The following is a 15,484-nucleotide window of genomic DNA, read 5'->3' on the forward strand; positions in this document are numbered from 1 at the left end:
GCCCGAGTCAGACCCGGCCACCACCCCCGGGTTCCTGCCCCGTCCCCATCCCCTCCCTCACTCTTTGCTCTCGTGGGCGTTGGTCTGCGGGACGGGTTCTGAGAGGCGCATCTCAAATTCGTTGCAGCGCAGGGGCACCTGCTGGTAGTGTGTGATGAGGTCATAGAGTGAGTCGAAGACGAGGTTGTCAGTCAGGAAGAACTTGGGGGTCCCTGCGTCCTGCCGGGAGTGGATCCGGCAGTGCTGGACTTTGCCGTTCCGCCTGAGGGGACACGGGGAGGCAGTGAGCAGCAGGCCGGGCCACACGCCACGCTCCACCCGCGGCGAGGCACCAGGCCTCAAGCAGGAGACACCCTGAGGACGGCTCAGGTGGGGGCGGCCCTCTAGGGGCTCCGCGCTAACTGCAAGCGTGTGTGCGCGTGACGCACTGTGGGACCTGGCCTCCCCTGCCGGCGTCGGATCCACGTGTGCACGCGCTGGGAGGGTTACCAGAAGGAGAGGGTGTAGTCGCCCACGAAGGTCTCGCTCTCGCGCACGAGGAAGGAGCCGTCGGGGGCCCCGGTCTCGATGCAGTACTCTGTGAGCAGGCGCTCGGCAATGTGCCGCCCATCCCGTCCTGCCCCGAGCTTCCCGTGAAACCACTTCTCGTTGGAGTGCAGCTCTGTGCTGCCACTGGCCTGCAAGGCAGAGGGCGACAGCAGAGACACTCGGTGACTCTGACCCCAGCCCGGCCCCCGGCCCTGGGCCAGCCCCTCACCTCCTTGGGCTCCTCCTCGTCCTCGTTGCCCTGGTCACTGCTGGTCTCCTCGGAGTAGTAGATCTTGCTACTGGTCAGAACGAAGTAGTGGGGATACCACTCCTGGAAGAGGCGGGAGCGAGGCCTGTGAACAGAGCCCTCTCACCACCCTGCCCCTCAGGCCCAGCCAGGCCCAGCGCTCACGTGATTCACGGGGTCCTCCAGGTAGAGGATGCCGTTCTTGATGGAGTTGCTGATGTCGTTCTCAGAGTACATCACGGACGTAGGCACCTCTTCATAGGCACTGCCCTCAGCCAGCTTCTTGTGCTGTGGGGGACAGGCCACCACGTGGCTTCCCAGGCCCAGGCCCAGGCCCAGGCCCAGAGCCCCACCTCCTCACCCAGGCCTGGACCCACAGCTGGAGCGGAGGAGTGGGGCCCCCAAAGCCCTACCTTGATGAGGATCTTCCTCTTGAGCTGGCTGGGTGAGGGGAGCCCGTCAGCAGCAATGTCCACGGGCTTGGTGAGGAGTGTGTCCCCGAGCACCTTCTTGAAGTACTGGGCCATGTTCCTCTGCTGGGCGATGCTGCAGTGGTCCTCGATGGACAAGATGACCGGGTACCTGCAGGGTGGGGGACCAGTGCATAACACAGATCCTGCAATTCCTAGGAGTCACGGCTCAGACCCTCACAGAGTGAGGTGTTAGGAGCCTCGGGCCCAAGGTCCCTTCTAGAGGGTAGTCACCCCAGAGAAGAGGCAGGCCCTGGCCACTGTGGGGGGTAGGAGAGGGGTCTAGAGAGGCACTTTTGGGTGCAGCAGAAACCAACGGCTGGGACTGTTGCAGGCAGGTGTCCCCAGAGTTGATCTCATCACGGAGGCTGCCCCATCAGCAAGGAGAGACATCCTACACCCAAGGTCAGGAGAGGTGACAAGCAGCCTCCAAATTTAGCTACTGGGGGACCCCAGTGACCCCCTCAGTGAGGTGGGAGAGACTAGTGACCACGTGTTGTGGGGAACAATAGGAACTGCAGAGTGAGAGACAAGGAGCACAGACAATTCTCCGGATTGTGACGGGAAAGGAACTGGCAGGACAATGGCCTTGTGAGCCCAGGGTTAAGGAATTAATTTTTGAGGATGAGAAAAGCTTGACTGTGTTCCACAGGCTGAGAAAGACCCTTGGAGTGAGCAGGTGGGCCAAGCGTGCAGGAAGTGAATGGCTCGGGAAGGGTGGGCTCCAGCAGGTGGCAGGAGGTGGAAGGCAGGGAGGGGGTAGCACATTCAAGGGGACCCAGGAGAGAGCTGGAGCCGAGCCACGCCACTCACTCTGAGGCCACAAAGGCGTGCTCCTTGATGGTGTGCAGGACGTCTGAGAACTTGATCTTGGTGGTCAGGGTGTGTCCGTGGTAAATGACTGGCATCCCGTCTGGACCATCCCAGCAGTCCACTGGAGAGCAAGCAAGGTGACCAGAGTCAAGCGGGCAGGCCTCCCCCCCGCCCCCCCGCCCAACCTAGCCCCCACGCACACTCGATGCAGCGGCAGCCCATCCGCAGGCAGCGGGCGTAGGCTTCTAGGGAGGACTCGCTGGAAAACTGGTCCCCGGTCAGGTACCTGGACAGGGAAGCAGGGCGAGGTGGTCAGGCGAGACCCACCTCCCGGGGTCGGGTGTGGGCCAAGGGAGCCACTCACGTGTTGTGCGAGGAGGAGATCCAGTAGTGGGACAGGGGGTTGTTCATGGTGTCGGGGCACACGGCGTCCAGCTGCGAATTCCATATGCTGTTCTCCTTGGAGAACAGGAAGGTGACGAACTGCCCAGGAGCAAATGCGGAGAGAAGAGAGGATGAGCCCCTGCCCTGGGCCACAGCACAGGGTGACACGGGAGAGAGTGCTCAATCCAGGTCGGGGGCACGATGGACTGCGGGAGGGACCTGGCCGGGCTCCCGTGGGCCCGTCTGCTCCCTGATTCCCCGATGGAGGGTGAGGGGCAGGGCTCACCTCATCCAGGAAGAAGTAAGGCTCCTCGATCTCTCGCAAGGGGTCTCGAAGGAAGCTGAGCATGAACTCCTGCACCTGGAGCCGGTCGACAGCCCATAGCTCCTGATGGGTGGGAGGGTGGGGCATGTGAGGGGCCTCCATCCCGTGGTGAGCCCAGCCCCTCTCAGCCACCACCCTGGCCCAACCCCAGCCCAGTCCTACCCCCTGGTACTCGAGGAGGAACTGCTGGAACTCAGGAAGGGACACCCGGCAGAGCTCCGGCCGCTCCCCCGCCCTGCGGAAGAGAAGGGAAATGCCTGGCGGCCGGCTGGCTAGCGTGGGCCACAGACAATGAGGGGCCCCTGGGAAGGCAGGGCCCAGCTCCCGGCCAGCACAGCCGCCCGGAATGGGCCAGCAGGGCTCCCCTGCTCCCGCTGCCTCCCACCTGCATCGGGAATCAACCAGGCGAGGGACAAAGGGGCCCAGGGAGAACCCCACCTCCCCAACTCAAACCAAACCTCAGGGCACTGGCTTCCAGGAAGGGGAGGTCCATCTGCAGGAGACAGAACCGGGTCAGCATGAGAGCCCCTGGGAGGCCACGTGGGGAAGGGGCTCTCAGGAAGAAAGGCTGGGGCAACAGAAAGGGGCAGGCCTCACGAGGAGAAGAACTGGAGAAATGGCACCCAATCGCCCCCAAGCAGGGCAGCAGGGCTGAGGCAAGAGGGGCTGGGGTGGGAGAGCAGGGTAGGGGCGGTGGGGGTAGGTGGCTCATGCACCGTCTTCTGGGCGCTGTACATAAGGCTGCGGTACAGCTGAGCAAACTGCCCGTAGGTGATGTCGCTGGTGCGCTGCTCCAGGTCCTGCGAGGCAGAGCGGCACTTCCGGTCAGGCCTCCCGCAGGGCCTGGGGCAGCCAGCCTCCCCACCCGCCTGCAGACGGCCCACCAGCCCTTACCGTCAGCCGCTCTCGGAGGAAGCGCATGTTGGGGACCCGGTAGTTGACCTGGGACAGCATGTTCTTCAGGTCCTTGGCTGATATACTGAGGAAACAAGGACATCGCCAGTGGCCTCACCCCACCTCTCACGACCTCTGACCTGTGGGCTGAGTCCACCTGGGGCTGAACAGGTAAACAACACTACTCTGGGACTTGCAGTCCTGACAGTGAGGCTGGCTCAGAACCATGGGGTAACCAAAGGAAGTCCCTTCCTTTCTCTGGGCCTCAGTCTCCTCAGCTGAGCAAAGGAAAGTCTAGGATTCTGGCAAGGAGGGGTCACCAGCCTCAGTAAAGTGGGTCAGGGCGGGGCAAGGGGAGCCCATCTTCGGGCCGCCCTCCCACCAGCACCGCTCAGCCCACACGTCTGGGCCCTCAGCTCTCCCAAGGACAGAGAGAGGCAGCCACTACTGCGGGACCTCCAGGCTCCTTCCACCTCATTCTCAAACTCCCCGAGAGGGGCAGGCAGCTCACAGGACTCCCGCCCACTGCCCCTGGGAGTCAGGGCCTCCGAGGGGAGGAGGGGGAAGATCCTTCTCAGCCCAATACCACTGCTGGCAATGGAGCACACTCCCGGGGTCTGACAGGGAAGCACCCCTGCCCAAGAATGGGGCGGAGGACAATGCTGGGCCTGGCAACAGGATGAACACGATTGGGAGAGGGAGGCCTTCTTTCCTGGGAGGTGGTGGCAGGGAGGGGAATGTGGGCACCCCTCCTTCTCTTGCCCAAGGGCCTGGCAGGCAGCACCAAAACTCCCTGAGGAGTCCAGCCCTGCCCTGGGCAGTCCTGCTATCTATCAGCCAGTGCTGTTCAGCAAGCGCTTGCCTGGTCTCAGTCACCGGGGGTGGGGCCGTCAGGGTCCTCACTGGGCAGGTTAGGAAACTTGCTGCGTCATCAAGCTTTCCTTCTGTGGACTCCTTGCCATCAGCATTACATGCAGATTGTTACCACTCCCCCCCCAAACACCTGTCTGCCCTGCTTCCTCTCCAGCCACTGCCCCTTCTCTGCTCCTCTTCACAGCAGTGCCTTAAAGGAGAGACCCAGGCTCCTTTCATTTCCTGAACCCCATCCCCACTGTCCACTGCCTGCCTCAAGGTCACCAACGACCTCTGTGCTGTCGAGTCCAAGGAGCACCTCTCAGTCTTCCCCACACGTGACAAGGCCGGGCACAGCTGGCCACCCCCTCTTCCCTGGGCTTCCAGGGCTCTACACCCTCCGATTTTCCTCTTAACTCTAGAGCAGCCACTTCCCTTGGCTGGCTCCTCTCCTCACCTCCCCAGTCCCCAGTGTTGAGGCAGCATGGGCCTGGGATCAGCCACCAGCCTCCTTCCCTTTTCTTGCCAAGGTTACCCCCAGGCATCACCAGCCTCGTGGCCTTCCATATCACCTATGTGCTCCCCAGGTTCCAGCTCCAGCCCAACTTCTCCCCTGAACTCGTTCTACACACCTGCCTGCTCAACATCTCTACCTGAACATCTAAGGGCATCACAGAACTTCACCCACTCAAGTGTGCACCTCCCACAGCCTTCCCCATCTCAGTCAATGGCAACTCCACCTTTCCAGATGCTCACGCCAAAAAGCTTTTTACCGTAAACCTCAACTCTCTCTCACCCCAAAATCAATCTGTTAGGAAATGCTATTGGGCTCTATCTTCAAAATACAGCCTAGCCAAAATCCAACCCCTTCCTAATACCCCACCCTGACCCAGTCTTCTTCACCCAGAGCGTTGGAGTTGCTCCCTGAGTTCTCCACTCCACCTGCCCTGGACCCTCCAAGCGCAGCTAGCAGTTCTGTGCAACTGAACCCGGGTCACGTCATGTTTCTCTTCAACACCCTCCGTGGTGTCCACCTCTCTCCCAGTCAACGGTCCTCATCATGCATCACCCAGCTTTTGTCCTGAACCTCTCTGTAGCCCCTCTGGTAGTCACACCATGGCCTCAAAGCCGTGAGCTTCAAAGCACCCCCCCCCACACACAAACTACAGGACACCCAGAGCCAGTTCTGTACCGCCTATCTCTGCCCACAGTGGCAGGGCACGTGGCTTATCGTCCCTGGCCTCTCCTGCCAGCTCGCACAAGGCCATCAGAGGGCTTTCTGCAGGAAGCTCCTTGTGCCAGAACCACCTGCCCACCCTGCTTGAGGCAGGTCCTCCGGTTCTCCAGGCAGCTGCCTGGAGGTGGGCTATTGCTCTGGCGGCCCCAACCCACCCTGCTGGGCTAGAGCCACAGCGCAGGACCCACCGATCCTCACGATTCCGGTCCACTGAGTAGAACTGCTTCCGCAGCCACCTGGAGGGAGAGAAGCCCGAAGTGAGGCCCAGGCTTAGGGAGGAGACCAGCAGGCAGACTCTGGGCACAGAGGCCTGAGTCCCTGCCCTGCTCCCTAGAGCCCGATGCCCCAACCCTAAGCACGTCTGCGGGGGGTTCTTACCTCTCAATCTGCAAGGGTGTGGCCGCCTGCAACGTATCCTCCATCAGCCAAGTCAGGCCCTTGATCCACATGTTCACTTCGTCCTCAGACGTAGCTATGAGCAAGGGGCAAAGAGCTGAGCCTGGGGCCAGGGGCTGCTGCCCTTAACTCTTCCACCTCCTCAGCTCCCACCTTGCAGGCTCAGGGTCTTCAGGCGGAATTCCATTCCATACAGGATGACAAAGCAGTGTGACTGGTCCGGTCGAAAAGCAGGATCCTCTTGGTAGCGATCGAAGTCCCGTGAGGTCCTCCCCGGGCGGATCTCCTTGATTTCTCGAATGTCAACTAGGAAGGCAGGGAAGAGGTCAAGGTCAGGCTGAGGTCTCTCAGGGTTAGCACTGAAACGAGGGCAGCCTTGTCTCCCACTCATTCCCACACTCTCCTCATGGAGGACCACAAAGAGAGACCCCCCCCACCCCGGGAAGGCGGGCAGAGTCAAGACCACTCAGTCCTACTGGGGTACAGAAGAGAACTGGGCTGAGTCTAAGGACAGAGCTCTGCTAAAAGCTGAGTGTCTGCGGGAACAGGAATCTCCGTCCTGTGTACCTTGCCTCGGTGACAATATAGGCAGTTCACTCTGACCTGGGAAAGAGCCGGACTCTACAAAGAGAAATGGGGACCCACGGCTGTTCTGTGAGGACGCTTTCCTGACACAAAAGTACTAAAACTAGGGCTTCCCTGGTGGCGCAGTGGTTGAGAGTCCACCTGCCAATGCAGGGGACACGGGTTTGTGCCCCGGTCCGGGAAGATCCCACGTGCCGCGGAGCGGCTAGGCCCGTGAGCCATGGCCGCTGAGCCTGCGCGTCCAGAGCCTGTGCTCCGCAATGGGAGAGGCCACAACAGTGAGAGGCCCGCGTACCGCAAAAAAAAAAAACAGGTACACAAACTGAATCATAAAGTCTCAAGGGCAGGCCTGGGGCTGGGCAGGCCCAAATGGGTTTCAGGGTCCGTAGGAGGAAGGAGGGATTGGGCCAAGAGAACTGGTGCAGCCTGACGGCTCACCCCCTAAATATCCCTGAGCAAGACCCAGCAAGAGCAGTGGCTGCCCACGGATGGCTCCCATTCTGGCCTCACGGCACAGACTGGGGCAGCACCCAGGTCAGAGTGGCAGATGAACTGCTTCAGCCACTACCTCTGAGATGACACTGAGTGACTCATTTAACTTCCCTCCATCTCGGTTTTACTATCTCTAGAGCAGAGAGCTTGACTGAATTTCTCTAGAAGGCAGGGTGGCAGAAAAGACCTGCGTGGGCCCTGGGGTGGGCCTGCTGGGACTAGACTCCCGGGCTCCACCTCACCTTAGCTGCGTGACCTCAGCAGAGTGACAACCACTCTGACCCCACTGCTTCCCTCGGTGAACACAGGTAACAGACTGCGGCACCTGGAGGTGTTGGTAAGCTCAAAGGTCCTAACAGCCCAGAGCGCCCAGCCCTGTAGGTGGCACATGGTGGGCACTCATTCAAGCCTCCCCCACCCCGTCGGCTCTGTCAGCTTCGGTGGTCTGTGGTCTGCACAGACAGTCGGAGCAGGCACACAGGTTGTGACCCCAGGCCTGGAGAGCGCCTGGCTGCACACTCACACTGTCCCTGGGTGCTGGCTGGGACCCTGCACAGAGGGCACACTTTCCAGCCAGATAAAGAGACAGATTTAGGGAGGTCAAAAGAGAGAAGCCTGGCTTAGCCGCCAGAAATGACTCTGAGCGCTCCCTTGGCTCTAGAGCCTCTTCAAATGCTCTCGACCCAGACTGGCCCGGAAGATCTGGAGCCAGGAGGGCTGCCAGCATGCTGCCTGGCCCACCTCCCCCCAGAGCCCTCCTGGCCTGAAGCGCACAGCACCCCGGCTGGAATGTTCTAAGAGGCCCAATCCCAAGGCCTTCTTCCTGTCCCTCTAGCCACAGCTGTGCTCCACCTATCCCACCTCAAACAGTGGCATCGCCTCCAGCCCCAGGTCCAGCTCCCCTGCCAGAACACTGCCAGTTCTCCCTGGGCCCTGCTCCCGTGCCCTCAGCAACCCTCACAGGCCCAGTCCTCCAGCTGAGGGCCCCCCAGTTCTCACCAATCAGCCATCCTTCTTGAGCCTACGAATCTGTATAGGCTGTTGTTGTTCTGATCCCTCCTGAGGTTGCCCACTATGGAGAACCCACTCCTTCTCCGGCCTTCAAGGCCCGCTGTGATGCGGCTCCAGTGATTTACTGCCACTTCTGCCCTCCCATCTTCTCTGCTCCATCCCACCTAAGCTGGACTGAGGGCAAGAACTGTTGTGTTTCCTGTCCCCCATTTCACCTTGGTCCCTAGCCAGGGGCTGTCTACCTCCCAGACTCCACTCTCTCTCACCAAAGACCCAATTTGGAAGAGCCTTCCTGCAGTAATCATGCCCTTGACACCCTGGGGCACTACGTGTGTGTTTGTTCTTCAATCTCTCCCAGGCTGGGCAAGGCCACCCAGTGCTTGCTGAATGACTGAACAAACAACGGAAAAAGCAGGCACACCACTGGGGGGAGGGGTAGCACAATGGGAGTGGTTTTTAAAATGAAGAGTTATGCTCAGGTAAAAACAGAGGGGGGGTGGGGAGGGAGACTGGGTCACAAAGACCCAGCCTGAGAAGACAGGGTTCCCAAAGATGGAAGGAGGAGCTGAACAGGGGAAATGCCCAGATCAGAAACTGCAGAATAACCACAAACCTTGCCCTCTGAAACAGAAACCAGCATGCTTTTCCGGTGCAGAGCTGCTGTCACCCCGCTCCCACACCTCTCACACAGGCACACGACCTCACACACACAACGCATACAGGCCAACGAGGCCTGTGTGGTCCACAGCCTGGGCCCTTCCACGCAGCTGCCCACCAGTCATCAGAGGTAGTTAGTCCATGATGTGGCTACCGCCCGGCAAGCAACTGCAGGGTCAATCTGAAGCCTGCTGCCAGGCCACCTGCAGCACCCCACACATGTGCTGCATATGCACACACACGTACACACAACACACACTGCCAGCGGGTTCTAGGTGCCCTGTGGCCTGCCCCGTGCTCCTGAGTACATTTCCAGTGAGACCATGCCGGAAGCAAAAGAGGCTGGTCCCCAAAACAGGGACCAGGTAGGCACACAACAGCTCTGGGCCAGGCGCCCAAGTCTCCCAGGCTCCTGCTGGCCACACAAGGCCCCTTGTACTTCTCCCCATTGGAGCTGTCAGCCCGGCCCTCAGGCCCTCCAAGTCCATCAAGCCAACCGCAGGCTGGAAGGACAAGACACCACGGTGAGAGGCGCTACCAGGTTCTTAAAAGCTGCATCCTGTGTGACCTCCCACCTCAGCCCCACCCTCCTGCCTCCCAGCATAAATACAGCAGGGTCCTCTTCCTGAGAGCCAGGACCAGTTGCCCAGGGACTGCCATCAAGGGGAGGAGACCCCCTGGGACAGGCACGGCCTCTGCCCTGCAGGGTCTGGGTCAGACCTGAAGGAAGGGCAGGAAGAGAGACCCTCTCAGGACTTGGGAGCTTGGGGGAGGGAGGAAAACTGCTTAGAGGAGCAGGAAACCCACGACCCAGCACTCATTCCCACATAGAACCACGGAGAATAACATTCAAGGGACATGGGGAAAAGAAAAGCCAGTGGTACTGGGAGGTCCTGGCTAGGCTGGAGATGGGGGAGTAAGATGGGGGAACTCTCTGAGGACAAGGGCAGGATCCCACAACCAGGGGCCTGCAGCCAGGCTGGGCTGATGTGCAGCAGAAGGGAGTAGGGCTTTCGTTTATGACAAAGGCCCACCCCCAAGCTCACCCAAACCCTAGAGGGCCTGGGGGGGTCCATCAGCACAACCCAGCCAGCTCAGCCCATTAGGAGCCATGGAGGGCTCATTCCTCTAAGGACCAGGTCCCCAAGGCCCACGCAGAGGCCCCAAGGAACAGCGTGGGTATTACCATTCCAAGCAAGGCCATGGCAGACAGCGACAAGCCTGGGCGGTGAGGGGGGACTCAGTCCCTGGCATTTAATCGCCCACAAACTCTCATGAAAAAATAGACTAGCCCTCCTCAAGAGGCTCTGGGCCAATGAGGGACCACCGCACCTGGACCAGGGACTGGCCTCTCATGCCAGCCCTAAGGGCTGAGGACCTGCTCACAGGCCAGGCTGCCTCCTCCCACTCCTTCAGGAAGCCTGCCCTGACCATCCCCTTCCTGAAGGCTGTCCAGGCCCAGCAGAGGAGAACCACACAGATCTTAAACTCTAGCTGTGAGGTCCTGGGCAGTCCCGCTCTTTTTTTAAAAAAATTTATTTATTTTACTTATTTTTGGCTGCGTTGGGTCTTCATTGCTGCATGCGAGCCTTCTTCTAGTTGCAACGAGCGGGGGCTGCTCTTCGTTGTGGTGCGCAGGCTTCTCATTGTGGTGGCCTCTCTTGTGGAGCGCAGGCTGTAGGTGCACAGGCTTCAGTAGCTGTAGCACGCAGGCTCAGTAGTTGTGGCACACGGGCTTAGTTTCTCGGCGGCATGTGGGATCTTCCCAGACCAGGGCTCAAACCCGTGTCCCCTGCATCGGCAGGCGGATTCTTAACCACTGCGTCACCAGGGAAGCCCAGTCACGCACTCTTTTGGCCTCAGTTTCCCTATCAGTAAACTGGGGATTCCTCCTACCTCACTGGGTTGCATAAGGGCCCTGCCAGGAGCCACCAGTCCCAGTGAAGTCTGACGCCCCCTGCCTGTGTGCCTAGTGCCATTGACATGGGGCCTACATGAGCCAGCAGCAGCCACTGCCAGAGTTGCTGGGGGCAAACCCAAACCTAGGCGAGGTAAAGCTGGCCCACAGCTGCCTTGGCCCAAGGAAAATAACCCAAGTAGCCATTTCCCCAGCTCCAAAAAGGGTCTCACGGGGATGGGGCACCATGGGGGAAGAGTGGGAATTGTGGAGCCTCCGAGTTCACATCGGTGCACATGGACATGACATGCTCTAAGCCAGAGGCTGCTTCCTGAGCCTCAGCACCGGGCCTGTTGCAGTCACAGCATCTCACCTACGCACGTGTGCACTAGCCAACATGTGCCGTGCCGGCACTACACATACCCCGGCCTTGCATAGGGTGGGGCACCAGAAGAGAATGCTAACAGATCTGAAATCACAAACACCACGTTTCAAATCCTGTTTCTGAGGATACAGCTTGGGCCTCGGGCAAGTCTCTCAGCTCTTAGGTAGCCTGTGGATAAAGTGAAGGCCTTAGTGGGGGTGGGCCTGCCATAAACCCTTCACATGCAGACAGCGAACTACACAGAGTCAGCAAAGTGATTTTGCTAGAAAGGGACAAGAGAACATACTGAAAATTAAACCCCCTAATGATGAAGATACGGTCAAGAAAACCACCAGCACCACCACACACAAAAAACCGAAATGACACATATCACAAATTTCTGGACATGAAACATGCATTCGCCAAAATATTTCTCTTAAGAGAGTCTTCCCTTTAAGTGCATAAATTAATTGGTGGAAACTGCAATAGAAACTAACCGTTTCTGCAATAGAAACTAACCGTTTCTCCCCAAGGCCACCAGGAAATTCAAAACTAACCGGACTCCCCTGGTGGTGCAGTGGTTAAGAATCCTCCTGCCAGTGCAGGGGACACGGGTTCGAGACCTGGTCCAGGAAGATCCCACGTGCCGCGGAGCAACTACGCCCGTGTGCCACAACTACTAAGCCTGAGCTCTAGAGCCCACGAGCCACAATTACTGAGCCCGTGTGCCACAACTACTGAAGCTCGCACGCAGCAACGAAGACCCAACGCAGCCAAAAATTAATTTAAAAAAAAGAAACTAACCGTATAAAAATGCATGTAAATACTTTTTACAACTTAAAATAGCTGTAAGTCATGATAAATACCAAAGTTTTTTTAAAAACATCTAGGAAGCTTGAAAGAGGTAAGTGAATGTTACCGGGACAGGTCCCTTCCCCTGGGGTTTTCACTGCCCCTGACAGTGGGCTGTGGACGCCCAGCCCTGCAGCGTGTCCTGGAGGAAGGTGGGCAAAGCTCAGCACTCCTCAAAAGGGCCCAAGTCCAGTCAGAGCCACGAGATCCAGAGACCCCAGCCCCACATCCGCTCCCAGCGCTCCCCCTACCTCTGAGCCTCTGCATGTGCCAGGCCCACCTTCTCAACTTAAGTTTCCATCAGGCCTGGTCCCGTGGCATACTTGGTGCTTCCGCATTCTGGTCACACCATCTGATGCCTCCTTGGTGTCAAGGCCACTGACCTGTGAGTTCCACAAGGAAGAAACCACATCTGCCTCCTCTCCATTCCCCAAACCCAGGTCCCTGGGGAGGCTTCAAAATGCTTACAGAGTGCTTAGAAGCAGGAATGAACACACGAGAGTTAGACTCCAGAGCTAATTATCTAAGAGGCCACAGATGCTCAAAGAGAGTATCAGGGATGACTTCCTGGAAGAGGTGGTGCCATGGGGCAACAAAGGCTAAGGAGCTCCAACAAATATGCAAATGCAGTGGTCAGTGGGGTGACCATGTGGAGAGAAGAAAGAAGGACCAGACACAGGGTGGGGGGGGGGGGGCGCAGGCACCGCCCCAGGGGCCAGAGTAATCTGAAAACACTGGGAGGTTCCTGTACACAGGTTCCTGTAGCCGGTGGGAACCATGGGAAGCTAATGGTGCTTTGGGGAAAACAAAAGAGAACAGGCAGGGCTCTTTGAGCACCACGCCCTGCTTGGGTCTAAGCCAAGGCCACCAGGAGATTCAAAAGAGCGGGTCCCAGGGGTCGGAAGAGTTGTACAGACCTTCCCAGAAACGATCTCTCATCAATCACATCTTCTCCACATACAGCCGGGGCCAAACAGATGGACCACTCCCAGTCCCCATCCCGCAAGTCAGCACCTCCTGTACCACCCTCCAAAGAAACTACACATCAGGGCCAGAGAGAGCACAAATGGAGCTGAACTTTCTCCCCCAGAGGATGCTGAGATGGAGAAAGGAATCCACGAAGGGAAGCGCACTGCCAACCAGCTGATTCCCAGCTCTGCACCTCTGCTGCCCTACACAGGGAGCCAGAGGCCTCTGCACCCTAGGGTGCCTGGATCGGCCAGGATTATACAGCTTTGACAGAGCCTCACAGCTTGGAAGGAGAAGGATGGAGGTGGCCAAAGAGGAGATAAGACAGAACCTGCACACAGGTGGGAAAGGAGTCTGATGCAGCAGGAGCCAGGGCCTGGGATGGCCAGCAGCTTCCATGTCGGCCACCTACTGCTCAAGGAGTAGGAATGAGAGCCCCCCTATCCCCGCCCAACAGAACAGTCTGGAGCGGCTCCCAGGGAGAAAGATGAGAGCGGAGGGGTGGGGAGCTCTCAGCCTCCATTTTACAAAGGACGGATCCTGACTCAGAGACCCAGGGTCACAGGGTCATGCAGCAAAGGGAAGGTGAGGCCGGAGTTTATCTCCTTCCCATTCCTGTGCAGCAGCACCTTCAAACCAGACCAGCAGGGGCGAGAGGACTAAACCCCTTCCCAGATGCAACAGGGAAGGCCTAGCCAAACCCTGGAGTACAGGGCACACCCAGGGCAGAGCTCAGCATCTGTTCCCGGTTGGGGTTTCGTCCATCACTGTTCCCCAAACACCTGACCGAGAAGAGCAGCCAGCCCTTCTCCCACCTTAATAAACAGGAAAAGGCCATTCGGACAGTTGGATGGGGATCTGTGGGATCCTCCTACACGGAACCCTGCACTCCTACATACTAACTGCTTCAGGTCACAGCTGTCAAGGATCCTCGCCAGTTCATGAATCATCTGGAGTCTAGATTCTAGGTGAACCTCCTCTGTGGAGCAATGAGGAAATGGAGGCTCCCAAGGGTCTTGTCACAGTCACGTGGTAGTTCATGTAGAACTGGGACCCTCTGCAGCGGCCCCACAGCAGCACACACCCTGAACTTGGGTTTGCAGAGAAAAAGCAGGGCAGCCCAGCAAGCCTTCACACCATTCAGGCAGGCAGCCCTCTTCCCTAAGATGCAAAATTAATCCCATCCATTTCAGAGGTGGGAACAGCATGCCCTGGCTCCAAAGGAAGGAAGGGCAAGGAGGCCCCACCCAAGGAACTCAAAGCTGGGAGGGAGATGAGCAGTTATCTACTGGGCTTGTTCTTTCATTCCATCACCGGGATCAAACTTTCAAATGTCTGTCTACTCCACGTCAGGCCCTGGGGTGGGTCCTGGATAAACAGAGATCAGTAAGGCATTGGAGTTCCTGCCCCTGAGAAAGCCAGAAAGCTCCTGCCCGGTGGAGGAAACAGATGGGGAAGCAGATAACTATGAGGTCCTGCAAAGAGTAGAACAACAGGGAGGTGTCTGTGGCACCGAGAGCCAGAGAAAGTGAGGAGCTGGATGTGGGAAGTCTCGGACCATTCTGTCCACAGAAGGCAGGTCTTGAGGACTGGCCTGTCCAGGTCTGCCAGGGAGGATCACAGAAGCCAAGGCATCGATGCAGTAGTCTGGGGGTTTGGGGAAAAGGGCATTCAGAGTTTCATGGATGAGAGGGGAGGGAAGGTAGGCCTCCGCTGGCCATCAACACCACAGTGGGGGCAGGTGCAACAAGGGGCTTGCCCCAGCTTCTCTGCCCAAGCCCACATGACGCCCCAGGCAGTCCCTTGGATGCTGACATCTGCCCACTCTGCAGGCTGGTGCTGCCCGAGTTCTTTCTAGATGGCCTGTGTCTGCCAGGCTCCCAGCTACAGGGAAGAGGATGAGGGCCCAGCAGGGCTGGGTATTGGAGTGTCCAGGATCTCAAAAGGCCCAATGAAATGCTCCTCATGGTACATTCAGGCCACCTGGAGAACCAGAGTACTAAGCATAAGTCACTTTTCTAGCCTCCTCTTTCCTGACCCTCAGGGCAATCAACACGGGTGTCCACACCCTCCCTCCTGCTGGAAGTTCTGCCCTTGACTTCTCCTCTCCTGATTTCCTGCTTCTTCTTGGGCTCCAGGCCTATCCCCACCTGTCCCCACGCTGGCCTTCGTCAAGGCCCATGCCAAGGGCCTCTCCTCTCCCGATGCTCTCCCTGCTCCCCAGTCAGTGTCAATGCAGGCAATTTACAAACACAGCTCTAGCCTACTCCTCGACTATAAGCTTCAGACCCTTCAAACCAACTGCCTACTTGCCGTCTCCACCTGTTCGCCTCAAAGTCAACCCCTCACCAAAACGAGGCCTCTTGCCACACCTCTTGGGTCCGCTAACAGCATCACCTCCAAAGAGGTGCATAGACTCGACTCTTCAGAACCATGCTTAACATCTTTTCTCTCACCCCCTCCAATCTAATCCTTGAACAAGTCCTACTGGCTTTTCTAATATCATTCACA

General features: G+C 58.3%; 1 protein-coding gene across 3 annotated transcripts in view; it reads right to left on the minus strand.

The window, feature by feature from the left end:
* PLCG1 (phospholipase C gamma 1) overlaps positions 1-15,484 on the minus strand; it is a 35,650-nt gene that overhangs the window by 9,079 nt on the left and 11,087 nt on the right. For all 3 annotated transcript variants that reach the window (XR_009522076.1, XM_060030782.2, XM_060030781.2), the window contains exons 3-18: positions 6,300-6,452; positions 6,129-6,222; positions 5,939-5,986; positions 3,662-3,746; positions 3,484-3,567; positions 3,226-3,260; positions 2,930-3,002; positions 2,729-2,830; positions 2,423-2,541; positions 2,259-2,344; positions 2,059-2,179; positions 1,189-1,357; positions 941-1,063; positions 758-859; positions 490-677; positions 62-262 (exon numbers count right to left, since the gene is read on the minus strand). Coding sequence is in view for 2 of the 3 variants with exons in the window: in XM_060030782.2 (XP_059886765.1) it covers positions 62-262; positions 490-677; positions 758-859; positions 941-1,063; positions 1,189-1,357; positions 2,059-2,179; positions 2,259-2,344; positions 2,423-2,541; positions 2,729-2,830; positions 2,930-3,002; positions 3,226-3,260; positions 3,484-3,567; positions 3,662-3,746; positions 5,939-5,986; positions 6,129-6,222; positions 6,300-6,452 (1,783 nt within the window). In the remaining variant the exon portion in view is untranslated. The remainder of the gene's footprint in view (positions 1-61; positions 263-489; positions 678-757; positions 860-940; positions 1,064-1,188; positions 1,358-2,058; positions 2,180-2,258; positions 2,345-2,422; positions 2,542-2,728; positions 2,831-2,929; positions 3,003-3,225; positions 3,261-3,483; positions 3,568-3,661; positions 3,747-5,938; positions 5,987-6,128; positions 6,223-6,299; positions 6,453-15,484) is intronic.

Source organism: Delphinus delphis, chromosome 15 (genome assembly GCF_949987515.2).
Source record: "Delphinus delphis chromosome 15, mDelDel1.2, whole genome shotgun sequence".
Lineage (NCBI taxonomy): Eukaryota > Metazoa > Chordata > Mammalia > Artiodactyla > Delphinidae > Delphinus > Delphinus delphis.